The sequence below is a fragment of the Mesoplodon bidens genome, assembly GCF_964165515.1.
Source record: "Mesoplodon bidens genome assembly, chromosome: 4".
NCBI lineage: Eukaryota > Metazoa > Chordata > Mammalia > Artiodactyla > Ziphiidae > Mesoplodon > Mesoplodon bidens.
The window spans coordinates 152540100-152561119 of NC_138160.1; the positions used below are offsets into that span (position 1 = coordinate 152540100).

At 50.4% G+C, this 21020-nt stretch overlaps 3 protein-coding genes across 5 annotated transcripts; 2 read left to right on the forward strand and 1 right to left on the reverse strand.

The window, feature by feature from the left end:
• Positions 1-177: 177 nt before the first annotated feature.
• ARL10 (ARF like GTPase 10) lies at positions 178-12136 on the forward strand. 3 transcript variants are annotated; one of them, XR_014015675.1, is made up of 5 exons: positions 178-2637; positions 3243-3444; positions 6322-6497; positions 8606-8956; positions 9385-9397. XR_014015675.1 is itself a non-coding variant. In XM_081231936.1 (4 exons), the coding sequence occupies exons 1-4, from the start codon at positions 2455-2457 to the stop codon at positions 8777-8779; spliced, it is 735 nt and encodes a 244-aa protein (XP_081088062.1). In that variant the 5' UTR covers positions 178-2454; the 3' UTR covers positions 8780-12136. The 3 variants fall into 3 exon arrangements, 2 of the variants coding, with proteins under 2 accessions (XP_081088062.1, XP_081088063.1); XM_081231936.1 differs by having other exon boundaries at positions 8606-12136; XM_081231937.1 differs by lacking the exons at positions 8606-8956; positions 9385-9397 and adding an exon at positions 7972-8584.
• Positions 12137-13993: 1857 nt separating this feature from the next.
• NOP16 (NOP16 nucleolar protein) lies at positions 13994-18409 on the reverse strand. The gene is made up of 5 exons (XM_081231763.1): positions 18207-18409; positions 18008-18116; positions 16806-16875; positions 15194-15300; positions 13994-14442 (listed from the first exon to the last, which is right to left on the reverse strand). The coding sequence occupies exons 1-5, from the start codon at positions 18311-18313 to the stop codon at positions 14299-14301; spliced, it is 537 nt and encodes a 178-aa protein (XP_081087889.1). The 5' UTR covers positions 18314-18409; the 3' UTR covers positions 13994-14298.
• Positions 18410-18555: 146 nt separating this feature from the next.
• HIGD2A (HIG1 hypoxia inducible domain family member 2A) lies at positions 18556-19520 on the forward strand. The gene is made up of 2 exons (XM_081233117.1): positions 18556-18748; positions 19103-19520. The coding sequence occupies exons 1-2, from the start codon at positions 18595-18597 to the stop codon at positions 19267-19269; spliced, it is 321 nt and encodes a 106-aa protein (XP_081089243.1). The 5' UTR covers positions 18556-18594; the 3' UTR covers positions 19270-19520.
• Positions 19521-21020: the final 1500 nt, after the last annotated feature.

The window sequence follows — 21020 nt, forward strand, 5'->3', positions numbered from 1 at the left end:
CACACACACACACACACACACCCTTAAAACAAGTTTCATGAGAGGGTGTTATTGTCCACTGTATTCCATATATATATATATATATATATTATATATATATATATATATATATATTATATATTATATATAAAACATATATATGATATAAATTGATTTCACAATTCACTAATGGTCTTAGACTACAGTTTGAAACACAGGACTGGAATCATACTCTTAGGCTCTCTTGCTAAGCATTACTTCTCTCCAGAGGATTTCTTTGAATGGGGAGTTTGGGAGAAGACAGTAGGTATGCTCAATGCAGCTGCTTCTGGGCTCTTCTGCCCTGCCCATCTGTAGAGATGGTGGGTCAGGATGCTCTCTGACTGCTCGGGAGGGGCCTGGCCCTGTAAGGTCTCTAGACAGTTTCTGTTCTCACTTCAGTGCCTACCCCTTTCTGACTATTTGGTGCCTCTGCCATACTGGCTGTTAATATTCTTAGTATAAAACTCCTGCCCTTGCTTGATGAGTTGAGTCACTGATCTGGTGGGTAGTCCATCTGTTTCAGGAGAAAGTATCAGCAAGTCTATTTCGGCCCCATGTCTAAGCCACTTTCTCCAATTCAGCATTTATTGACGACAAAGATGACATTTTTCTCTCCATTTGAACATCTTCTTTGTCTTCTCCATTAGTTCTAAACTTGGGGAGCAGAAGCATTCTTTATAAACCTGCTGTTATGGACCAAATGGTGGTATCCCCCCAAAATACATTATGTTGATGCCCTAATCCCCAGTGTAATAGTAATGATAGTATTTGGAGGTGGTGCTCTTGGGAGGTAATTAAATTTAAATGAGGTCAAAAGGGTGGGGCCCCACCATGGGATTAGCGTCCACATAAGAGGAAGAGAGAGCAGAACTCGCTCTCTCTGCCACCTGAGTACACAGTGAGAAGGTGGCTGCCTGCGAGTCAAGAGGGCACTAGCTGGGAACTGAATCTCCTGACACCTTGATCTTGGACTTCCTAGCCTCCAGAACTGTGAGAACTAAATTCTTATTGTTTTTCACCCAGTCTGTGGTATTTTGTTATGACAGCCCAAGAAGATTAAAACATCTGCTAAGATTTAACAGTGTTGGGGCTTCCCTGGTGGTGCAGTGGTTAAGAATCCACCTGCCAATGCAGGGGATATGGGTTCGAGCCCTGGTCTGGGAAGGTCCCACATGCCGTGGAGCAACTAAGCCTGTGCGCCACAACTACTGAGACTGCACGCCTAGAGCCTGTGCTCTGCAACAAGAGAAGCCACTGTAATGAGAAGCCCGCGCACTGCAAAGAAGAGTAGCCCCCACTCGCCTCAACTAGAGAAAGCCCGTGCGCAGCAACAAAGACCCAATGCAGCCAAAAATAAATTTATTAAAAAAAAAAGATTTAACAGTGTTAAATGGTGCCAGGAGGTCAAGCAAGATAAGAACTAAGATGCCACCAAGGGATTTACCAACAAGGGGTTTGTTAGAGACCCTGGTGAGAACAGCTTCCCTGGGTGGGTGGGTCAAAGAATAGGAAATGCACATTATCCCAAAGCAGGGCTAAAATGGAAAGGAGAGGTAGCAACCGGAGGCAGAGGAAACAGGAGAGATCTGAGCATACCGGGGGGTGACAAGAAAAAAGCCCATAGTCCTCCCTGGTGTATAAGATGGCTTGAGGTGGTTTACAGTAAAAATATACCCATTCACCCCACAGTTCCTCACAGGGTCCTCCTCTTAAGTACCCCAGGCCCGTTTCTCCTGCTTTTCCTCCTTCTGTTACATCTGGAAACTTTGGCAGTCACTGGGGGTCACAGAGGACAAAGTGGTCAGGTCTAAACAGACTCCTGGACCTGCCTGCTTCAGCAGGATGCCAAGAGACCACAAGAGAGCAGAACCCCTGGGAACCAGGCAGCAGCCAAGGCAGGGTAGAGAGTACTAACAGTCAGGGACCTGGGTTCCAGTCCTGTTTCTGCACTCCATAACCTGCCATCCCATAGAATTCCTATCCGAGATCTTGAGGGATCCAGGAAACAGATCGCCTGGGTTTGAACGCAGGCTTCACCAAAGCACTACGGTGTGGCTTGGGCCTCGGCTTTCCCTTCTAAGAGGCACTGTTTTAAGGGGTAACCTAGAACAGCTGTGAGCTAACCCCCTGGCACACAGCAAGTGCTCGGTAGATGCCAGTATCACCGCCTCTTGTCCTGCCCAGGCACAGCCTCTCGCTCCACACCGCACCTTGCAGAGTGGGCGGGAGGTCCTCGCGCTCCGGCCAGCGCCCCCGCTCCAGCCGCCAGGGCGCGGGCGGCCTGTCGCGACAGCGGCGGTGCATTGTGGGGCTTGTAGTGCGGGGCTCGGTTGGGTGGGTGGGCGCGGCCGAGGCAGTTCGCAGCGGGGCCATTTTCGGCAGGCCGGCTGGCTCGGCCTGTGCTGCCGGCACCCGCGCCCCTCGCCCGGCCCGATGGCGCCGCGGCCGCTAAGCCCGTTGGTGCTGGCGCTGGGTGGCGCGGCGGCCGTGCTCGGTTCGGTGATCTTCATCCTCTGGAAGACCTACTTCGGCCGCGGACGGGAGCGGCGCTGGGACGGAGACGAAGCCTGGTGGGGCACGGAGCCTGCCCGCCTTCCGGAGTGGGACGAATGGGACGTGAGTACCTGGAGGGGATCTGCGCCTCCGCGCGCGCAGCCGAGGGGTGTGACCGCAGCCCTGCGGGGCGGGAGCTTGACGCCGCAGGCCTCGCGCGGGTGGGCGCGCGTCGGGCGGCCGGGAGTCCCGGAACCGAGAAACGGGTGGGCGTTTGGGGGAGTGTGCTATGCTGCGCCGCCGTAGGCCTAGGGCTTCCTCCAGGCAGCCAGAGCCTGTCGGGCCCGCGCCCGCCCGGCGCCTGCGCAGTACGCGCGGGCCGCGGGATGCCGGGAGAGGCCCTCCGCCCCCTCACCCGGCCCGCGCGGTTCATTTGCGCGTTACCCCGACTCCGTGGTTCCTTCCACTGTGGGATGTGGGGATTGTCAGTTTGAGGGGGCTGACGCTCCGCGAGGGGTAGGAATTTGCCCGAGGTCACTCAGAAAAAACCTGAAGAACGGGTCTTGAGACTTAGGACTCCATAGGCCCCGCTCGTCCCTTTGCAGCAGAGCGGGTCTTGCTGCCCCTTAACGGCGGCAGGGCGGGGATGGGCGCTTTGGGCTTTCGGTCTTCTATGGGGAAGGGTCAGGCGGGAGAGTGCCGACCGCAGCCTGACCCGTGCCCCACAGCCCGAGGACGAGGCGGACGAGGAGCCGGCGTTGGAGGAGTTGGAGCAGCGCGAGGTGCTGGTGCTGGGGCTGGATGGCTCTGGGAAGAGCACGTTCCTGCGCGTGCTGGCCGGGAAGCCACCGCTGGAAGGCCACATCCCCACCTGGGGCTTCAACTCCGTGCGGCTCCCCACCAAGAACTTCGAGGTGGACCTGCTGGAGAGTGAGCAGACCCTCCCCCCACCACACACACACACACACACACTCCCGCTGTCTCCCCATCATCTCAGCTGGACCCAAGCCGTGGCTTTTTATCTAAGCAGGACACGCCCCTGTAGAAAGTCCTTCCCACGCCTCCCTGCGACACAAGATATAGTCCAAGCTCTGTACTCTGGCTTGGTCGACCCCTGTCCCTCACCCTCACTGCAGCCCACATGCCTAACACTGAGATACTAACAACTAAAGTTTCCAGTATGCCAAGCCCTTGACAGACATCACTTTAAAAACCCTCCCAACGACTCCATAAAACCGGAAACAGTTATCACCTTCATTATATGTGAGGAAAGGAGGCCCAGAAAGTAAAATAATTTATCCAAGCTCACGCAGCTTGCCGGTCAGCTAATGCAGACTATCTGGCTCTGGGCTCTCGATGTTAAGCACCATGTACAGTGCTTGTTTCTGAAGGGTGCTTGCTGTTTTCTTTCTAATCTTCTGTGCTTTGCATGCACACTGTTCCCCCAGTCCGGAAAGCCCTTCTTCCCTTGTTAAACTGCTGTTCATCCTTCAGGATTTAGGTCAAACATGATATCCCTCTGAAGCCTTCTCTGACCCCTGGGCTAGGTTAAGAGCTCCTCCTGCTGCAGTGTTTGCCATATACCACCCTGTGTCCCTGACTAGGCATCTGGGGCACCGATAAATCCGATCCAGCTCTGGCCCCTAGGGCCCAGCCCCAATCAGGTACCTGGGAGAGCTTGTTGAGTGAGTGATCCGAGAGGGTCTGAGCATCCTCCTGCCCTCAGTGTTAGGCCTGTTGGGATCCCAGGAGAGGATGGGAGAGAGGGTATTGAGAGCGCAGCAGTACTTAACCACCTGTGTCCAGCCACAGACTCAGTGGGGATGGACGGGTAGCCTTCCTGCCAGCCAAAGGACTCAGACCATAAAGACTAGGTGGGTTTTGTTAAGTCCTAAAGTGGTGGGATCGGACTCTGAGGGCCTGGCTTTTGGCCTGAATGGGCCCAGTTCCTCTGGTCTCAGGGCCTTGCCTGCTAGCCTGCCCTGGCTACATCTTTTCTCCCTGACTGTAGCAAACGTTGACATTCACCTGAGATTTAGTCCTTTCAACAAGCTTTCCCTGTCTCCATCTCTTGTGCCAGGGACACAGAAAATTCAAGTGGGGGTTCTGCACTTAAGGCCCACTCTGTCTGGCAGAGACAGTATCCCCCTCCCTCCACCTTGGAAGAAGGGGTTTGGTGTTTTCATGTTACCCAGGGGTCTGCCCTGTTAACATCCCAGGCTCAGTAAGGTCACCCAACCTGGATTCAAACCCAGATCTCCCATTCAAGTCCTGGGGCTTTCCCCTCCCACAGCACTCACTTCACTGTGGTCTCCTACAGTGCCTGGCCTGGAGCCCAGCTGAGAGTGAGCACTTTGTGCATTTTTGATGACTTTTCCCTTCCCCACACCTCCTATATCCATATTATTAGCTAGTTCTGTCAGCTTTATCCTCCAGTAGAGTCTGCGTCTGTTCACTTCTCCCCACCTCCATCTCTGCCTAATTGGTCCAAGCCATGGTCACCAGTCAGGACTACAAGAGTCTCCTTGCAGGTCTTCCTGCTTCCACTTCTGTCCTCAGTGTTGGCCAGCGGTATCTTTCAGAGACCCATATCAGATCATGTCATTCTTGCTTAAAATGCTTAAGGGGCTCCCCACAGGCTCACTGTGGCTTTACAGGCCCTGTGTGGTCCAGCCCTGGGCAGCCTTGCTGGTCATGGCTTCCTCCTCTCCCCTTCTGGCGGCGCATCAGCCTTCTGCTTCTCGAACACATGGATCTTGCTCTGCCCACTGCCTATGATGCTGCTCTCTGCCTCATCTCATGACCAGCTCCTTCTCGTCATCCCAGACTCAGCTCACATGCTGCCTCCTTAGACCACCTTCCCAGACCAACCAGTCCAAAGCCACCAGCACATACAACCACCCCACCCCGCCCCTTTCACTTTTTCTGTTTTACTTCCTTCCTTTGTGGAATGTGTTTATGTGTTACTGCTGTGTTGTTTCTGGTTACGGAGGGAGCTCCTTGAGAGCAGGGCTCCTGCCTGCCTTGCTCACCTCTGTATCTCCAGCACCCAGATCAGTGCTTGGCACCTAGTAAGCACTCAGTATATACTTGTTGAGTGCCTGCTATGTGCCAGGCATTGTGCTGAGGGCTTTGGGGGGATCCAGAGATAAATAGCTCTAACTCTCAAAGAGCTTAGAGCCCACAAGTGTAAGAAGTATAACCAGAAACACTAGGATGCAGGATGACCAGTGGGGACTTTGCAGAGGGACAGAGGGGAACAGGAATAACCCAGGTTGGGGGTGCTACTTGGGCAGCCACTTGGTGACACTATTGAGTATGGTGTTTCCAAGGAAAGAAAATGGGGCGACTAGACTGAACAAGAGAAGCCGAATGGAGAATGGCTGTGCACAGGCAGGGCAGGGAGTCCTGGCTGCTGACCACAGCTGCCACTGACCCAGGAGGAAGCTAGGATTTGGGAGGAGGCAAGGCAGCCCAGGAGAAAGAACCAGAGTACTATTTATTGAGCATATAGTATACACCAGTCCTGTGAAAGGTGCATTGCATGTGGTACCTTTGGGTTTTGCTGCAACCTGTTAGGTAAGTTCAGTAAGGAGGAGACTGATGCTCGGAGGTGGCGACCTGTGCAGGGTGACCTAGTTGTCAGAGCTGGAGCTAAACCCAGGTCTGATTGGCTCTGGAACCTGTGGACTTTCCCTTGCTCCTGGCCAGTGGAGCCTTGGAAGGCAGGAAGTGGGGTGGGGTCAGGCTATATGTAGAGAGCCAGGGCCCAGGAAGGCTCTGAGCTGGCCCCTGGCCTTTCCTCAGTCGGTGGCAGCCAGAATCTGCGCTTCTACTGGAAGGAGTTTGTGAATGAAGTGGACGTGCTGGTGTTCATGGTGGACTCGGCTGACCGGCTGCGGTTGCCCTGGGCCCGACAGGAGCTACACAAGCTACTGGACAAGGACCCTGACCTGCCTGTCGTCATCGTGGCCAACAAGCAGGTGAGGGCCGTGGGAGGCTGGCTCAGTCCAGGCGGGCTTGATCCACAGATGCCTGGACAGGGGCAGGGAGCACTGGAGAGGTATTTGGGCCCAGGCCCATGACCTGCAACGCTTAGCTGAGAAACTGTCCCCCACCTCTGCTACCTGTACTCTTTTCTCATTCCTAATCCTCATCCTCTCTCTGCCTTCCTCTTTGCCTGTCATTTGTCATCCTGGAGAAATGAGAAAAATTATTATTAAGTGTCCACTGCTTCCCAGGTGTGGTTTCAAATAACATTTCATATTATGCTTGTGTTCACCCTACAAGATATGGGATACTCTTTCCATTTTACAGATGGGGAATCTGAAGCTCAGAGAAATTTTGTACACCTTGAAAATAGTAAAATTGGAATGTTTTAACTCCAAAACCTGCACCTTTTCCACTCTTTTATGTCCATATGATTTCTGACTCTAGATCAGCGAGCTACAGCTAGGAAGTGATCAGAAGTTTAACAGATTAAATAATAAGAAGAACTAACATTTATTGTGTGTTTACAGCGTGCTAAGCACCCGGTAATCGTGACCTCACTTCAGTCTTACAAAAACCCCACTATAGGCCTTGCTGTTAGCCCAAAGTTACAGCTGGTATGTGGCAAAGCCAGGAGTTGAGCTTAGATCTTCCTCAAAGTTCCTGCTCTTCACTCTACCTCTCCTGGCCCAGCAACTCTCAGCATCACACACTTAAGATGCCATTCTCTGCCACAGTACAGAGTCCTGTCATATTTCATGTGGCCTGTGCCCATGGTCCTGATAGCTCTGGGGCATGTTTCCAGCCTGGCTTGGAGAGAGGCTGTCCATCTTTGAACTCAGGTTCCCCCCTGCCTATCAGGAAATACTTGACAGTCATTTATAAATAGGGTAACCATATGTCCTGGTCTGCCTGGGACAGCCCCCATTTATGCCTGTTGCTCTGGTATAACTATGAATAGTACCTACTTTGAGTCTCTGAAGTACCCCAGTTTGACATGGGGAGGGGGAAGGGTAAGCTGGGACAAAGTGAGAGAGTAGCAGTGACATATATACACTACCAAATGTAAGGTAGATAGCTAGTGGGAAGCAGCCGCATAGCACAGGGAGATCAGCTCGGTGCTCAGTGCTTTGTGACCGCCTAGAGGGGTCAAATGTAAAATAGCTAGTGGGAAGCAGCTGCATAGCACAGGGAGATCACTTCACTGCTTTGTGTCCACCTAGAGGGGTGGGATAGGGAGGGTGAGAGGGAGACGCAAGAGGGAGGGAATATGGGGATATATGCATACGTATAGCTGATTCACTTTGTTATAAAGCAGAAACTAACACAACATTGTAAAGCAATTAGACTCCAATAAAGACGTTAAAATTAATTAATTAAAATAAAAAGAAGTACCCCAGTTTAGACAGTGAATCACATCATCATCTTGTATATAAACTATAATTTATAGTGATCTTGAACCTACAGGAAACAACACCTGAGGTCCCAGCACTCTATGAATTGCTCCAAGAAGAATCATTTTAATCTTGGGCCAGGCTTGAAATTAAAATGTACCATCACCATCCATGTTGTGTAGTGGCTTCTTTTTCTTGTCACTGGGTTTCTAGAAGTCTAGGGAAGGTAAGGCCCTTGTCTGGAAGTGACCCTACTGTAAGATCGCTCCACCATTAAGTTTAGGAAACTGAGCTAGGATCCCTATAAAGGTTATAAACTTGGTCATCAAGCCAACCTGAGTTTGAAACCTGGCTCTGCCACTTATCACTGTTTCATTGGCTAAATGACTTCACCTCCCTGAGCTTATTTCCTCATCAGTTAAGTGTGGACTGTGAGAATTAAGTAAGATTAAGTGCCTATCACAGTGCCTCACTTAGAGGAAGTGCTCTTTCTTAGCACAGTGGCTGTGGGTAAGAATGACGGGGTGGAAAGAGATTGATACCAAGAAAGTCAGAGATGAGGAAGAGAGTTTAGACCAAGTGGCCATGAGAGAACTTAGGCCCCAGTGTTTACCCAGGGAGCTGAAGAACAGTTTATTTCATAGATGACAAGGGTGGGTTGTTGGGAAACACTGTCAGTCCCGCCTGACATCTCTGTTTCATCTCAGGACCTGAGTGAGGCCGTGAGTGTGGTGGAGCTGCAGCAGGAGCTGGGCCTTCAGGCTGTTGATAACCAGCGGGAAATCTTCCTCCTGGCAGCCAGCATTGCCCCTGCAGGAGCCGGCTTTGAAAATCCTGGCACCGTGCACATCTGGAGACTGCTCCTGGAGCTCCTCTCCTAGGCTGGTACCCACCTGCTCATCAGCCAGCCCTGGGACCCCAGTTCTGCTCCTCCTGCTTCTTCATCCCCAGCCCGGGGCCTGGGACACAGGCTATGTGGCAGCACTTCCCTTCTCCCCTCCTCGCCCTCTCAAGAGCAGGGCCTGGGCAAGGCCAGGAACCATATGGAAGCCTTCTTGGTGAGCTAGCCATGAGGCTGAAGCAGGGAGGCGGGTGAGGCTGAGGGTGGGAGAGAACGGTGTCTTGCCCATTCTGGGCTGGGAGTGAATCCCACTCTAACCAGGGAAGGCAGCCTCGTCCTCTGACCTGTACAGTGAGCTGCTCAGCAGGCTTAGTTCTCCCCACCCTATAGGTCCCAGTGGTTGAGGACCCTTGTAGGTGTCCGAAGTATGCCCAGTCTAGACTATTCCCTCCTACTTCACACCCCTCTAATGTGGGCAGGTTCTGGGCAGTACGCTGTAAGCTCAGACCCCAACTCCTGCATTATCCTCCAACCCCAGCTGGCTCATGGCCTTGTGCAATCCCTCCCTCTCTGGCCCCAGGGCCATCCTTTTTAAAGAGAAGTGATTTCTATGTTTTTTTTCTAACTTGGAGATGTATTTCCCAGCCATGAAGATAAGAAGCTCAAGGACGAACCTAGAGATCCTAGCAAGGAGCTTTCTGAAACCTCCCTGCTTCCCTGAGGTTAAGGCCTGGCCCACCAGCCTCTTGACTACAGAGTAAGTGGTATTCACCCGCTAATCAGAAAAATTGAAAGCTTCCCCCAGCCCCCCACCCCACCAAAATCTGGAGACAGAAGCTGCTGCTCTTACACTAACTGTGCCAATGCCCATGTTTACATAAGTCTGGGGAAGGAAGGAGCCTGCCTGTGTCCCTGGGAAGAAGACTGTCAGCGGAGCGGGATGTTGACCTCCAAACTGCATTTATTTATTTATTTATTTATTTATAAAAGGAACAGGCCAAGGTTTAGGCTCTGTTTCTAGGTGCTGTTATTAAAACCCCAGATGATTGTCATGGAACATTTGGATCTTTGAGGAAAATAACTGGAATCATGAATGACAGCGTGGTAAGCTACATGTGTCAGTGGAGACGGAGCTCGCACTCCCCTGACCCTCTGTGGCTGTAATTGATGTCATAATACTTCACGATGGTCCATATGAACTTGAACGCCACCACTTGGCCCAGTAGTCAAAGGGACACAAACTCTGTGTAGGTAACATGACTCTGGGAGAGGCGATTTCATCAGAGTTATGCAAATAAAAAGAAATGAGAATTAGCAGACCAACCAACAGGGTAGCCTTGGGTACATCACTCAGCCTTTCTAGACCTGCTGATTGCCCAGCTAAGGCAGAGTTGGACAGAATTTCTGCTCTCCTCTCCAGTACACATTCCATGATTCTGCTGTTTCCAGTGATCAGCCAGTCTAAGGACTGTCTCTGTACTGACACTTCTCTTCAGTGCAGGCAAAAGGAGGAGTCGTTTGTCCGTCAGGGCCACCTCCACAAATGGGCCTTTTCTTCAAGGAGATAGCCAACTCACGTTGCTTTTTAATGGAGCATAGAGAGGATGTGCCTTTATTTCATTTCAGATTTACTCATTGTGCTGCAGTTCCATGCTGTGGCCGGTGCACGAGGGGCAGGCCAGGAAGGTGGGCTGTAGATGTCTCAGAATAGAATCACTTTCTTTGAAATTCTGATTAACTTTCTGCTTTAAGAAGTGATTTGACTGATTTTTATTTTAAATATTTCGGGAATGACTTGGGTTTTAGAGTAGACTTTGAAGCTCTGCTGACACTTTTCATTTCGCCATTAGAAGGTTGGGAGACTTAGACTTCTCTGTTCTATGAACTCCACCTCGTCCTCTAGTACTTAAAAGTTACCTTTGGAGCCAGCATTGTTGAGGGGGGCACCCTTTTCTACTAATTAAGATCTGCCTTTGGTCTAATGAGTATCACTATGTAGTACAGTTTTTGAAGTCCCCACTGTGGGGAGGTGAACTTGACTAGAGTTTAACTATATGTACTTTAGCAACTTTCAAAGACCACTCTCAGAACTGACAGGTCCCAGCGGCACACCAGAACACCACTGAGGAGCACTGAAGGTCCAGTGTGCCACGCCCTGGTACTTGCACAGAGTGTATAGACGTTCTTTTGGCCTGTGGCTGTGCCTCGCATGTGGAGCTGCTGGCCTGTCCTGGCGAGGTGGCAAACAGTACTCAACTGCTCCAGTTCCTACCAGGACCAGATTGGGCAAAGTGGGGGAAAGGCCTTTCTTAAGAACAGCTAACTGCCTGGCCTTGTGGTGCTCTTACCTAGTTGTTCCTGAATGTGACTTTGGTTCTGGAGCCCAGATGACTGCTTCAGGGAACCAGTCATTACCTGGAGCTGTTCATCTCAAAGTGAGGTTCCTGACTAGTCCGGGTGACGCTGTGTTCCCCCTACTGCCCTGACTCTACCTGAGCTTTGGAATAGGGACTGGATGGCTGGGCAGCTCTCATATTCTAATGAAGACCATACAGTGCCCACTTCACATGGGAAGGAAGTTTCCGCACCTACTTGCTGGTTGAACCTGTGCCTGGATCACTTACCCTGGCTCTAGGGGCTTCTGTTCTTAAGAGTTATTTAAATGAAACCATGGCTTCTGACCTGCTGCTATCCCTCTGAAGAGAGGCCAGCCTGGCCCAGAGCTTGGACATGTGGATGGTCTAGGCAAGAGGGATCCTGAGGCTGCTGGGACCATCACCTTGGACTGGCCGCCTATTCTAAGAAGCCTCCTCTGGCACTTCTTGGCACCCAGAACTGCCCGTTGCAAGCTTGCACTGACACATTGGTATCCAGCTGTAAGGACTGGGGAGGAGGTGACGTTGGTCCATCCTGGCCTCCCGATCCTCTGCAGAGAAATGCTAATGAAAAATCTCACAACTCTAGCCTGTCTGTCTGAATGAAACCCCAGGTTCTCCAGAAAAAATGTTTCCACTTGCCTTTAGGAAACATTTTGTTCTTATGCTAGTTTAGTATCAACTGCCAGCGTCTCGAACCAGCTGCTAAAACTCGCCTGTGGTGTCCATCGTCGTCCTCATCCTGCCCCAGACCTCAGACCTGGGCACTCTGCCTCTCATCTTTGCTGTGTGTCCCCACATCCTCTAAGTCCTTTCTAGTAACTGAAAAGGGGAACCTCCCAGTTTTCCCGCTGCCTCCAGGAGGTGGGCCCATTAAGGGACAAGGGGAAGATTGCCATCAAAGATCCGAAGTAAAGGAGCCTTGCTGTCCCAGCCTATGCCCTGTGAACACGGACCCACAAACTGCATAAGACGGAGTGCTGGTGGCTGTTTGAGGTATACAATAAACGCAAAAAATTTGGATATGGTTTCACATAAATTCTGATTTTGAGTGTGCTTGGTGCTTATAGTTCGTGAGGGGCAGCTATGGAGGGTGGTCCCAGGACACTTCCTGTGACACAGCGTGTCAAACAGCAAGTTCCTGTTCCCTGGCCCTTCAGTCCACAAGGGGGTGGGGGGGTTAAGGAACATCAGCTTTGGCCTAGTTCAGTACTTCTGGGGAGGAACCCAAACCCTTTCTTGAGAGGAGTTCTAGCTGTCGGGGCCAGAGCTAGGCGTAGAAATGGGAGCGAGAACATCCGAGTGCCTCCATGCCAGAGGTCAGAATGCAGGTGGCGCCATTTCACAAGCATTCCCCCAGTATCTGCCTTGGGCTGGGCTCTGGGATTCCCAGACAAGGTCCCTGCACTCAAGCCCAGTCTGGTAGAGAATGTCAACCAGACTAAAAGGTAGTTATGACTGTGATAGGTACTGCTACAGGAAGTCTGGGGCATGGGAACTCCAGCCTGGGGGCAGAGAGAAGTGGTATGGAAGACTTCCTGAAGTTGGCACCTGAACTGGGTGAAGAAACAAGGTTAAGGGCCCGGCCTGGTCAAAGGTCCTGAATTTGGAATGCTGTGAAGGGCAGAAGTTAGGAGGCCAAATCACGAAGGCCCCCAGGAGCTCTGCTGCAGACTCAAATCATAAAGGCTGTGCTCGAGGTGTTCACAATGGCCAGTCACTGCTGGAGTCTAGCAGGCCAGATCTGATGGGGGGTGGTTTCTGTCTAGTTTCCAGCCTGCCTTAATGGTGTGGGACAGGTGGGCTGCCTTCAGGGTCCACAGAGAAGGTCAGCAAGAGAAAGTCTAGGCTTAGTCATCGTGCAGACTTGACTTCAAACCCCACGTTAATGCCTCAAGCCTGTTTCCTTACCTGCAAGATGAGGATACCACACAACCTTACAGGGTTTTATGTGAAATGTTCTATGTAAAAACATAAGCCCTGGGCTTCCCTGGTGGCGCAGTGGTTGAGAGTCCGCCTGCCGATGCAGGGGATGCGGGTTCGTGCCCAGGTCCGGGAAGATCCCACGTGCCGCGGAGCGGCTGGGCCAGTGAGCCATGGAGCAACGGGAGAGGCCACAACAGCTAGAGGCCCGCGTACCGCAAAAAACAACAACAACAAAAATAAGCCCTTCTTTTCCAGAGCAGTGAGGAAACAAATTTTATGTGCTTTAAGGAGAAAGCTTAGGAACAGAGGTTTTCTGTATTATTAATAACTGAGGATAATGTATCAAGACAAGAAAATGCCCAGCACCCACCACACACTTTGTGATCCTGCTACATACCAGCCGTGCCACCGAATTAGGCCTGGCCCCAAGGAATGGCCATGCAGTGTGTAGCCCAGTGCTTGGCACACAGCATAGTGGTATTCAGCAGTCCCCAGACGGTCTCAGAAAGCAGGTTTAGGGGCCTCAGACTCCCTTCAGGAAAGACAAGTAGCAAAGGCAGGTCACTTGAAGACAGACCAGGAGGCAGCTATACAGCTTCTTACCCTCTGGCACTTGAGCCACAGCTGGCCTCAGACCAGGGCCATGGAGAACCGGTCCACCAGCCCCCAGCCTGGGGTGAGGCAAGCACTGGAAGCCCCTCCCAAGCAGCCCAGGGTTCCCAGCAGGCTTCTGTAGAAGCGTTAGTGGAACTGCTATGCAGGAAACCAAGGCAGAGAGCAGTGGAACCAGAACAGGGGAGAAGAGGAGGGAGGCTGTGCCTAGGAGGGCATGTGAATGTGGAGCAAAAAGGGCTGAATGGCCTCTTTACCTTGGCTGAATAGGTTTTTGCAGGGGCAGCCCCAGGGCTTGGCTGGGAGGGGCAAATCAAAACCATCAGAGAAGTAAAATACTGTATTTTATTGTACAGACTATATTCAAACAAACCACCCACCCTGAAAACAGCAGGTTCTGGCTTTTCCCAGAGACTCCAGAAGAACATAAATTGAAGCCTCTGGGAGACAGTGCCTTCCCCAAAGGGAAGTGTGAGAGAGATTGTGTGTGTGTGTGTGTGTGTGTGTGTATGTGTGCGCTGTAACCTTTTGATTCCATGGGGTTTGCCTAGCCTCATCTGTAGCCACACACCTCTCCCTGCCTTAAACCCTGGCTGAGCTTCTCTGGTCCAGGAGGAAGGCTCAACCTGGGGCAGGTGTAAACCAGTCACTCAACCTCCATCTTATTCTTCTGCAACGAATCGACAAACGCTTGCCACTCCGCTGGGTAAAAACGCTTATAGACGTTGATCTTATTCCGAATCTGTTTTGGGGTATCTTGATAGTAATTCTTCTCATCCCGGGCCATAGCCTAAGAAGGGAGAAGGGCCACTTGAAGAAGGCTGGACAGGCAAGGTTCAAATCCTAGCCCTGAGTTGGGCAAGCTACTTCCCATCCCTGAGGTTCAGATTCCTCACCTCAAAAGCCATAGTGTATGTGGGGAAATGCCCTCAGGGACTAGGCAAGAGCTGGGACCAGCTGAGTAGCTCATTCTCCATCCATCACCAACTGATCCCACCTGGGCACGGGGGTCCAGTGAACCCAGATCTTTCCATTTTTAGGAGAAGCCAAAAATAAGGACTTTTATTTGAAACCTCTGATAATTAAAATGGCAACTACAGTTAACCCTTGAACAACAGAGATGTGAACTGCATGGGTCGACTTATACACGGGTATTTTTCAGTAGTAAATACTACAGCACTACATGGTCCATGGTCGGTTGAATCCCTAGACGTGAGGAACCGCAGACTTGGAGGACCAGCTATAAATATAGACAGATTAACTCTCAAGTTGTTCAAGGGTCACCTGTAGATCAAGTTGATTAATAAAAATACCATGCAAGCAAAACATATTAATGAGTGCGATATGAACCACAGGCCACTCAGTCTATCCAATTATAAGCATTCTGTCAATGGCCTCCATTTCTTAGGGTCTCTCTTTCCTCTCTGTTTCCACTCAGTCTCAGGAAACAGGCAATAGCCAAGCATATCAGACCCTGAATGGTCCAGGGTACCTTCCCAAAGGGCCCAAGTGGTTCCTCCTGCCAGGCCTAAGCCACTCACCTTATAGTCCTCCCCATGGTTCTCCACCATGTAGCAAACATAGTCAATGAGATCCCGAGATAGCGTATTTCCTTTCTTTTCTGGAAGGCTGGCTTCTGCCTCCAGGTCTGGGTTGAGAGAAGCCAAGAGACAGGGAATGAGGCTTTGCTTCCTGCACAAGTTGAGCTGCTCAGTCAATCCCAAGCCACAAGAGTTGCTACACCAACCATCTGATGAGCTTTTCCATCTGCAAATTCAGTGCTAGAAACTTCTTTTTAGCCCCTCAGTGTCCAGGCTCTGTCTATGGCACAAGCATCTATCAGTATGGCAATGAACTGAAAGGCAAGTCACTGCTCTTTGGGCCTCAGATGGGTGAAAGAAAGGCACCAAACTAAAAATCTCTACTTAGTGCCAGGTCCTGGGGACAGAGATGAAGATGCAGTGCCTGTCCACAAAACAGGGCTCCCTTCCAGCTCTAAAACTCTCTGAGAAGCTCTTGAAGAGTTAATAACAATATGTGAAATGGAAAGGTGTGAATAAATGAGAACTCAAGCTGTAAGAACTAGGGCCTGGGGCACCTCTCTACTCCATGTGAGGGGAAAAGCCAAGCTCTAATAATGGCCTCACACCTAAAATAGCTAGGTAAATACTCCCCCATTCCTCATCTATGAAGGGAGAAAAATAGCTACCTCATGGAAATGAGGTAGTCAAATCTTATCCGGGGTTAGGTGCTAAAATTGCTTATAGTCAAAATTATCTTTAACTTGGTTGCCATGAGTTGCGGGGAGGGGAGAATAGGGCATTATTGTTTAATGAGTAAAGAGTTTCAGTCGTGCAAGATGAAAGTTCTGGACTTCTGTTGCAAGACAATGTGAATATACTTAACACTACTGAGCTATACATTTTAAAATGATTAAGATGGTAAATTTTATGTACTTTTTCACCACAATTAAAATTTTTTTAATTAAAGAATTAATAGTAAAACTTTTTAAGATTAGCTTTGACTACAGAGAGTACACAGGATTCTGTATATACAGTCCTGTGCAGTCAGTAACTCTTACAAGAATCATTAAAATAGACTACAGACAGGAACTCAAAGAATTCTATATCAAATGTCTGGTCATTCAGATACTTTAAACTTTAGGAGAACTGTTAAAAATCACAGACAGGAAAGAGGAAGGATGGGTAGAATATTCCAGGGTATTCCTGCTTCCCTGCAGAATTCACCCTCTTCTGTTTTAATATTCAGTCTCTATAGCCTTAATATACATAAAATTGAATTTATCATTGGAAAGATTACATGGTGGAACCTTTAAAAAAAATCTGTTCATCCTTAAGCTCATAAGAAGCTGAATGTGTGCCTGAGACTTACCGTTTCCTCTTCTGTCCTCTCAGGCACTACTTACATCCTCCCTGAACATCTCTGACCTCCCTTCACACACTGGAGCTTAGCCAGTAGACTGAAAATGTCTCAGCCGGGACACAGTCCTAACTCTGCAAGCTGAGCCCTAGGCCAGCTCACTTTTTCCCTCTGAACCTCAGTTTCTCCATCTGTGAAATGAGAACATCTGAGGGTCCTTTCCAGCTCTAACTGAGCAGGATGGTGACCTAGAGGAATGTGGCCCACACCCACCATTGAGCACATAGGGCTTCCGCATGAGGTCCTTAGGCCCCTCCTCCACGTCCACTTCCAGGGCCTTTACCTGCAGAGAACACAGACCGTGAGACCAGGAGACAAAGGAAAAGATCCTGGATGAAGGGAAATTCTAAAGGCTCCTGCCCATCCCAACACAACTGCATTACCCACAAGGATCCCTCCACAAAGGCAAGAATAGATGACAAAAAGCACTAATGCCCTGGAAGCTTCGTGGTTCCCAAGAGGCTCAAATAAGCAATTCATCTTTCTGTACCTAACTATAAAATGGGTATAATACCACTTGCCTGCCTCACTTAACTGTGCGGTTAGCAAATGAAACAATGCACGTGAAAGCACTTTATACTTTACAATGAGGGAGAGATGTCAGACATCTCTTATGCAGAGGAGCAAGCTGACGGTGCTTGGCTATAGCTTCATAACTGTTCAAGAAACAGTAGCGCCATTTTCTTCTGGCATGAAGGGATAAAAAGAAACATGCCTGAAGGCAATGGGACAAATCCTATCAGCAAGCCCATTCATTAGGTTAACTATTTATTGAGCACTAGTCACATCCTAAGCACCACAGGATTTAGTAGTGAATGGAACAGGAGATTATGTTGGGGGAAAGAGGCACAGACAATGAACAAATATACAATATAATATACCATCAAGTATTTACAAGTGCCAATGAATTAAAATAAAGCAGGAAAGAAGTTACTGAGTGAAAAGGGGTGCTATTTTTGAGAGCGGTCCAGAAAAAGAATTATTCCGGAGAAATTAGCCCTGGGAAAAACTACCCCTAAGGAAGCCTCAGACCAAGGACGATTGGATAACTGAGGAAAGGTGTAAGGAACAGTAAGCAAAGATTCCAAACTCCTTATTAGGAAAGTTAAGGGCAGAAAAAGATAAATTCTGGAAAATATGGCTGAGATGCCAAGGGACCCAAACAGTTTAATTTCAGAGGGAAAAAAGTAAGTGCAGAAGGAAAGGGGAAGCTCCAACCCAGGTCCAACGTGTGCTGGGGGAGGGAGTACAGCCTGGCCGAGTTGGCTGTGGGGAAATCGCAAACCCAGAAAAGGCGTGAGGGAGGTAATAATAGACAGGATTAAGTTCTGAAACCCAGCTAAGTATGGCGGGGGTGGGGGGCGGGGGGGAGCTGGAGGTGGAGGGCAAGGGCCGGGACCCTACCACGTCACTACCTTTCTCTTAAGAAGGGGCACTGCCCTGTTGGGGTCCATAGCCAAACCCATATCGGCCAGGTTCTGCCGCACCGATTTGGTCTGGTCCCAGGCATGTCGGATGTGGGAGCTACGGGAAAAGAGAGGGCGATCGCGTAACCATCATCTCGCCGGCTGTCCCGCCTGAGGCCCCCAGCCTCCTGAACCTTGGTCCCCTCACCATTCGATCCGCGGCGCTGCCTTCCGTCGAGCATTCCGGTTCAGACGCTTCCGGTTAACATTATAACCGAACTTCTGCCTCCGGGTCTTCCCCTTGGCTTTAGGCATCGCGCTGACCCCAGCACGGGTAACTCAGAGTCCGTGCCTCTCACTCCAAGTACCTCGTGTAGCGACTCCTTCCGGCTAGTGATCGCGTGGCTTCGCAGGCTTTGGGGAAATGTAGTCCTCCACGCAGCGACAGCGGACTGATTACTACGACTCCCAGAGTGCCATGAGGGATTACACCTGCGTACAACACTGAGCAAAGTCCTTTTCCCCGCCCCTTTGATGACCTCATCAGGAGGCGGGGTTTAGCGTCCGGATTTTCTCCTACTGCTGTATCCTGAAACATGGCGACTCCTGGCACTGTCACTCCGGAGGCACCCTTTGAACCATCGCAGCCCCCAGTCATTGAGGGCTTTAGCCCAAGTGTATACAGCACTTCGGAAAGCTTCAAGGAAAAGTTTATTCGCAAGACCCGCGAGAACCCAATGGTACCCATAGGTAAGCAAGCGGGCGCTAAAGGTACTGTAGACCAAGAAGACAGTGATGTAGAGGGGAATGAAATCGGGGAGAACCGGGGACGCCAGGGGGGGACCGGAATGAGAGTGGACCAGAGATGTAGCGAAGGGGCCTGGCGGTGAGGGGCCGGGCGGTGATTGGAGCAGGAGTTGGACGGGATTGGGGCGCTGAGATGGGGCCGATTCTGACGCGCAGGACCCCTGCTTCGGCCAGCTCCTCCCACCTCAACTCCACCCCATAGCCCCCACTCCTCAGCTGCTGTTTAGAGATTTTGACCCTGGGGGCGGGAGCCCAAAGCGGGGAGGGTGCTTCCCACCTGCTTTGTCGCTTCTTTAGGCTGCCTGGGCACAGCGGCCGCCCTTACCTACGGCCTCTACTGCTTCCACCGGGGTCAGAGCCAGCGCTCCCAGCTCATGATGCGCACCCGAATCGCCGCCCAGGGCTTCACGGTCGTAGCCATCTTGATGGGTCTGGCTGCATCCACTCTGAAATCTCGACCCTGAGTCGGTGGCCTGGTCTTGAAAGCTCCGCGGAGATCGTTCCCAGCTCCAGGAGCAACCACCGGTCCTACCACTGGCATTATTCCCTCATCTCCCCTGACAAGCCCCTGTATCAGTGGGGGCAGAAGTGGCCAATTGTGCAACCGACAGATTTTTTTCAGGAATCTCAGGTTCGGTTCAGTTTGAGTGTTGCATACTTCTAGTTGTGCTGCACCTTCTCCACTCCCTACTTAATAAACTCTGATCCACTTGTAGTTTGGTGAATTCATTCCCTGTCTCACCCCCATGCTTTTTGGTCTTTGGTTTTAGGAGAAAACAGACTAAAGACTGCAAGGGCTCTTAGAATTCCAATAGCCTACTGATTCTCAAACATTCCTGGTAACAATCACCCTGGGGTACTTATTAAAAGTAGAGAGTCTCTACAGTGATGTTATATGAAAAAAAAACAAAAAACTGATCTTTCCAGCAGTTTTCAAACTTTCAGTAGAAAACCTTCCTTCATATGAGGCCTGCCATGGTTCTGTCAGAGGCAGGGGGCTCTGCCCTCCACTTCTGCTCCTGACCCCAATCCCACCTCCTGAGAACACCTAAGGCTCCACTGATCTAGACCATCTCAGCTTGGTTCTTGATGCATTTTATGGACCAGCAAACTAAGGCTTAGAGAAGCAGCCTGGTGTAACAGAAAGAGCATAAAGCATAATCCCAAAGCTTGCCAGTGGTTTGTGGCAGCACCTACTGTTTTATGGCTAAGGAAAAAAGGAGGCTGGGGGCCTGAGCAACCTCTAGAAGAGAGGCAACTCCTGAGTTTCTTGTTCATGTAAAGTCTCAAACAGGTGTTCCTGGTCTGCCGTCAGCCCTAAAGTGTTGATTCGGATTCAGGTTCCTTCCATCCGTGACTCCATCAATTTCAACACCAGCTGAATGACTTAGGCCAGCTAAGTTTCTTGCCCCCACCCTGCTCTTTCAGCTGTAAGACAGAGATTATAAATGTAAAGCAGTACTTGTGGTGACCCTTGGCCTCCACAAGGAACAGATATGAAGTGGTGAGGACTATGGCACTTCTAGAGAGGATGGCCACTATTTTTAACTGTTGGTGTTGTGGGCTCCCCACCTCCAAAAAAAAAGATTAGTTGAAGTCCTAACCCCAGTACCTCAGAATGTGACCTTATTTGGGAATAGGGTCTTTTCAGAGGTAATCAAGTTAAAGTGAGGTCAGTAGGGTGGGCCCTAGTCCAATACGACTGGTGTCCTTATACAAAGGGGAAATTGGGACACAGCGACAGACACGTATGGAGAGCAGGTGATGTGAAGATGAGCTCAGGATTGTAGTAATGCTCGTACAAGGCACGGAACACCAAGGAACACAGATCCTTCCCTAGTGCCTTTAGAGGGATCATGGCCCTGCTGACACCATGATTTCAGACTTAGGACCTCCAGAACAGTAAGACAATCAATTTCTGTTGTTCTAAACCAGACGCTGTGATATTTTGTTATGGCAGCTCTAGGAAACGAATACGGTTGGCAATTAAATATTTTTAAACATTGTTCAGATCACAATGGCTTGAACATAACCTGTTTGCAACCCTGTTGAAGGGGAAGGTGTTGTCACTGATTGTTTCTCCCAAATCCACAGAAGAGCACAGCTGAAAGAGGCAGAGGGTCCTGACCAATCCCAAGGAAGGGCTGTGGCAGAGGCTACCTTCACCAGCCCCTCACCCAGGCAAAGAGGAAGCCCCCACCGGGAACCTCTGGTC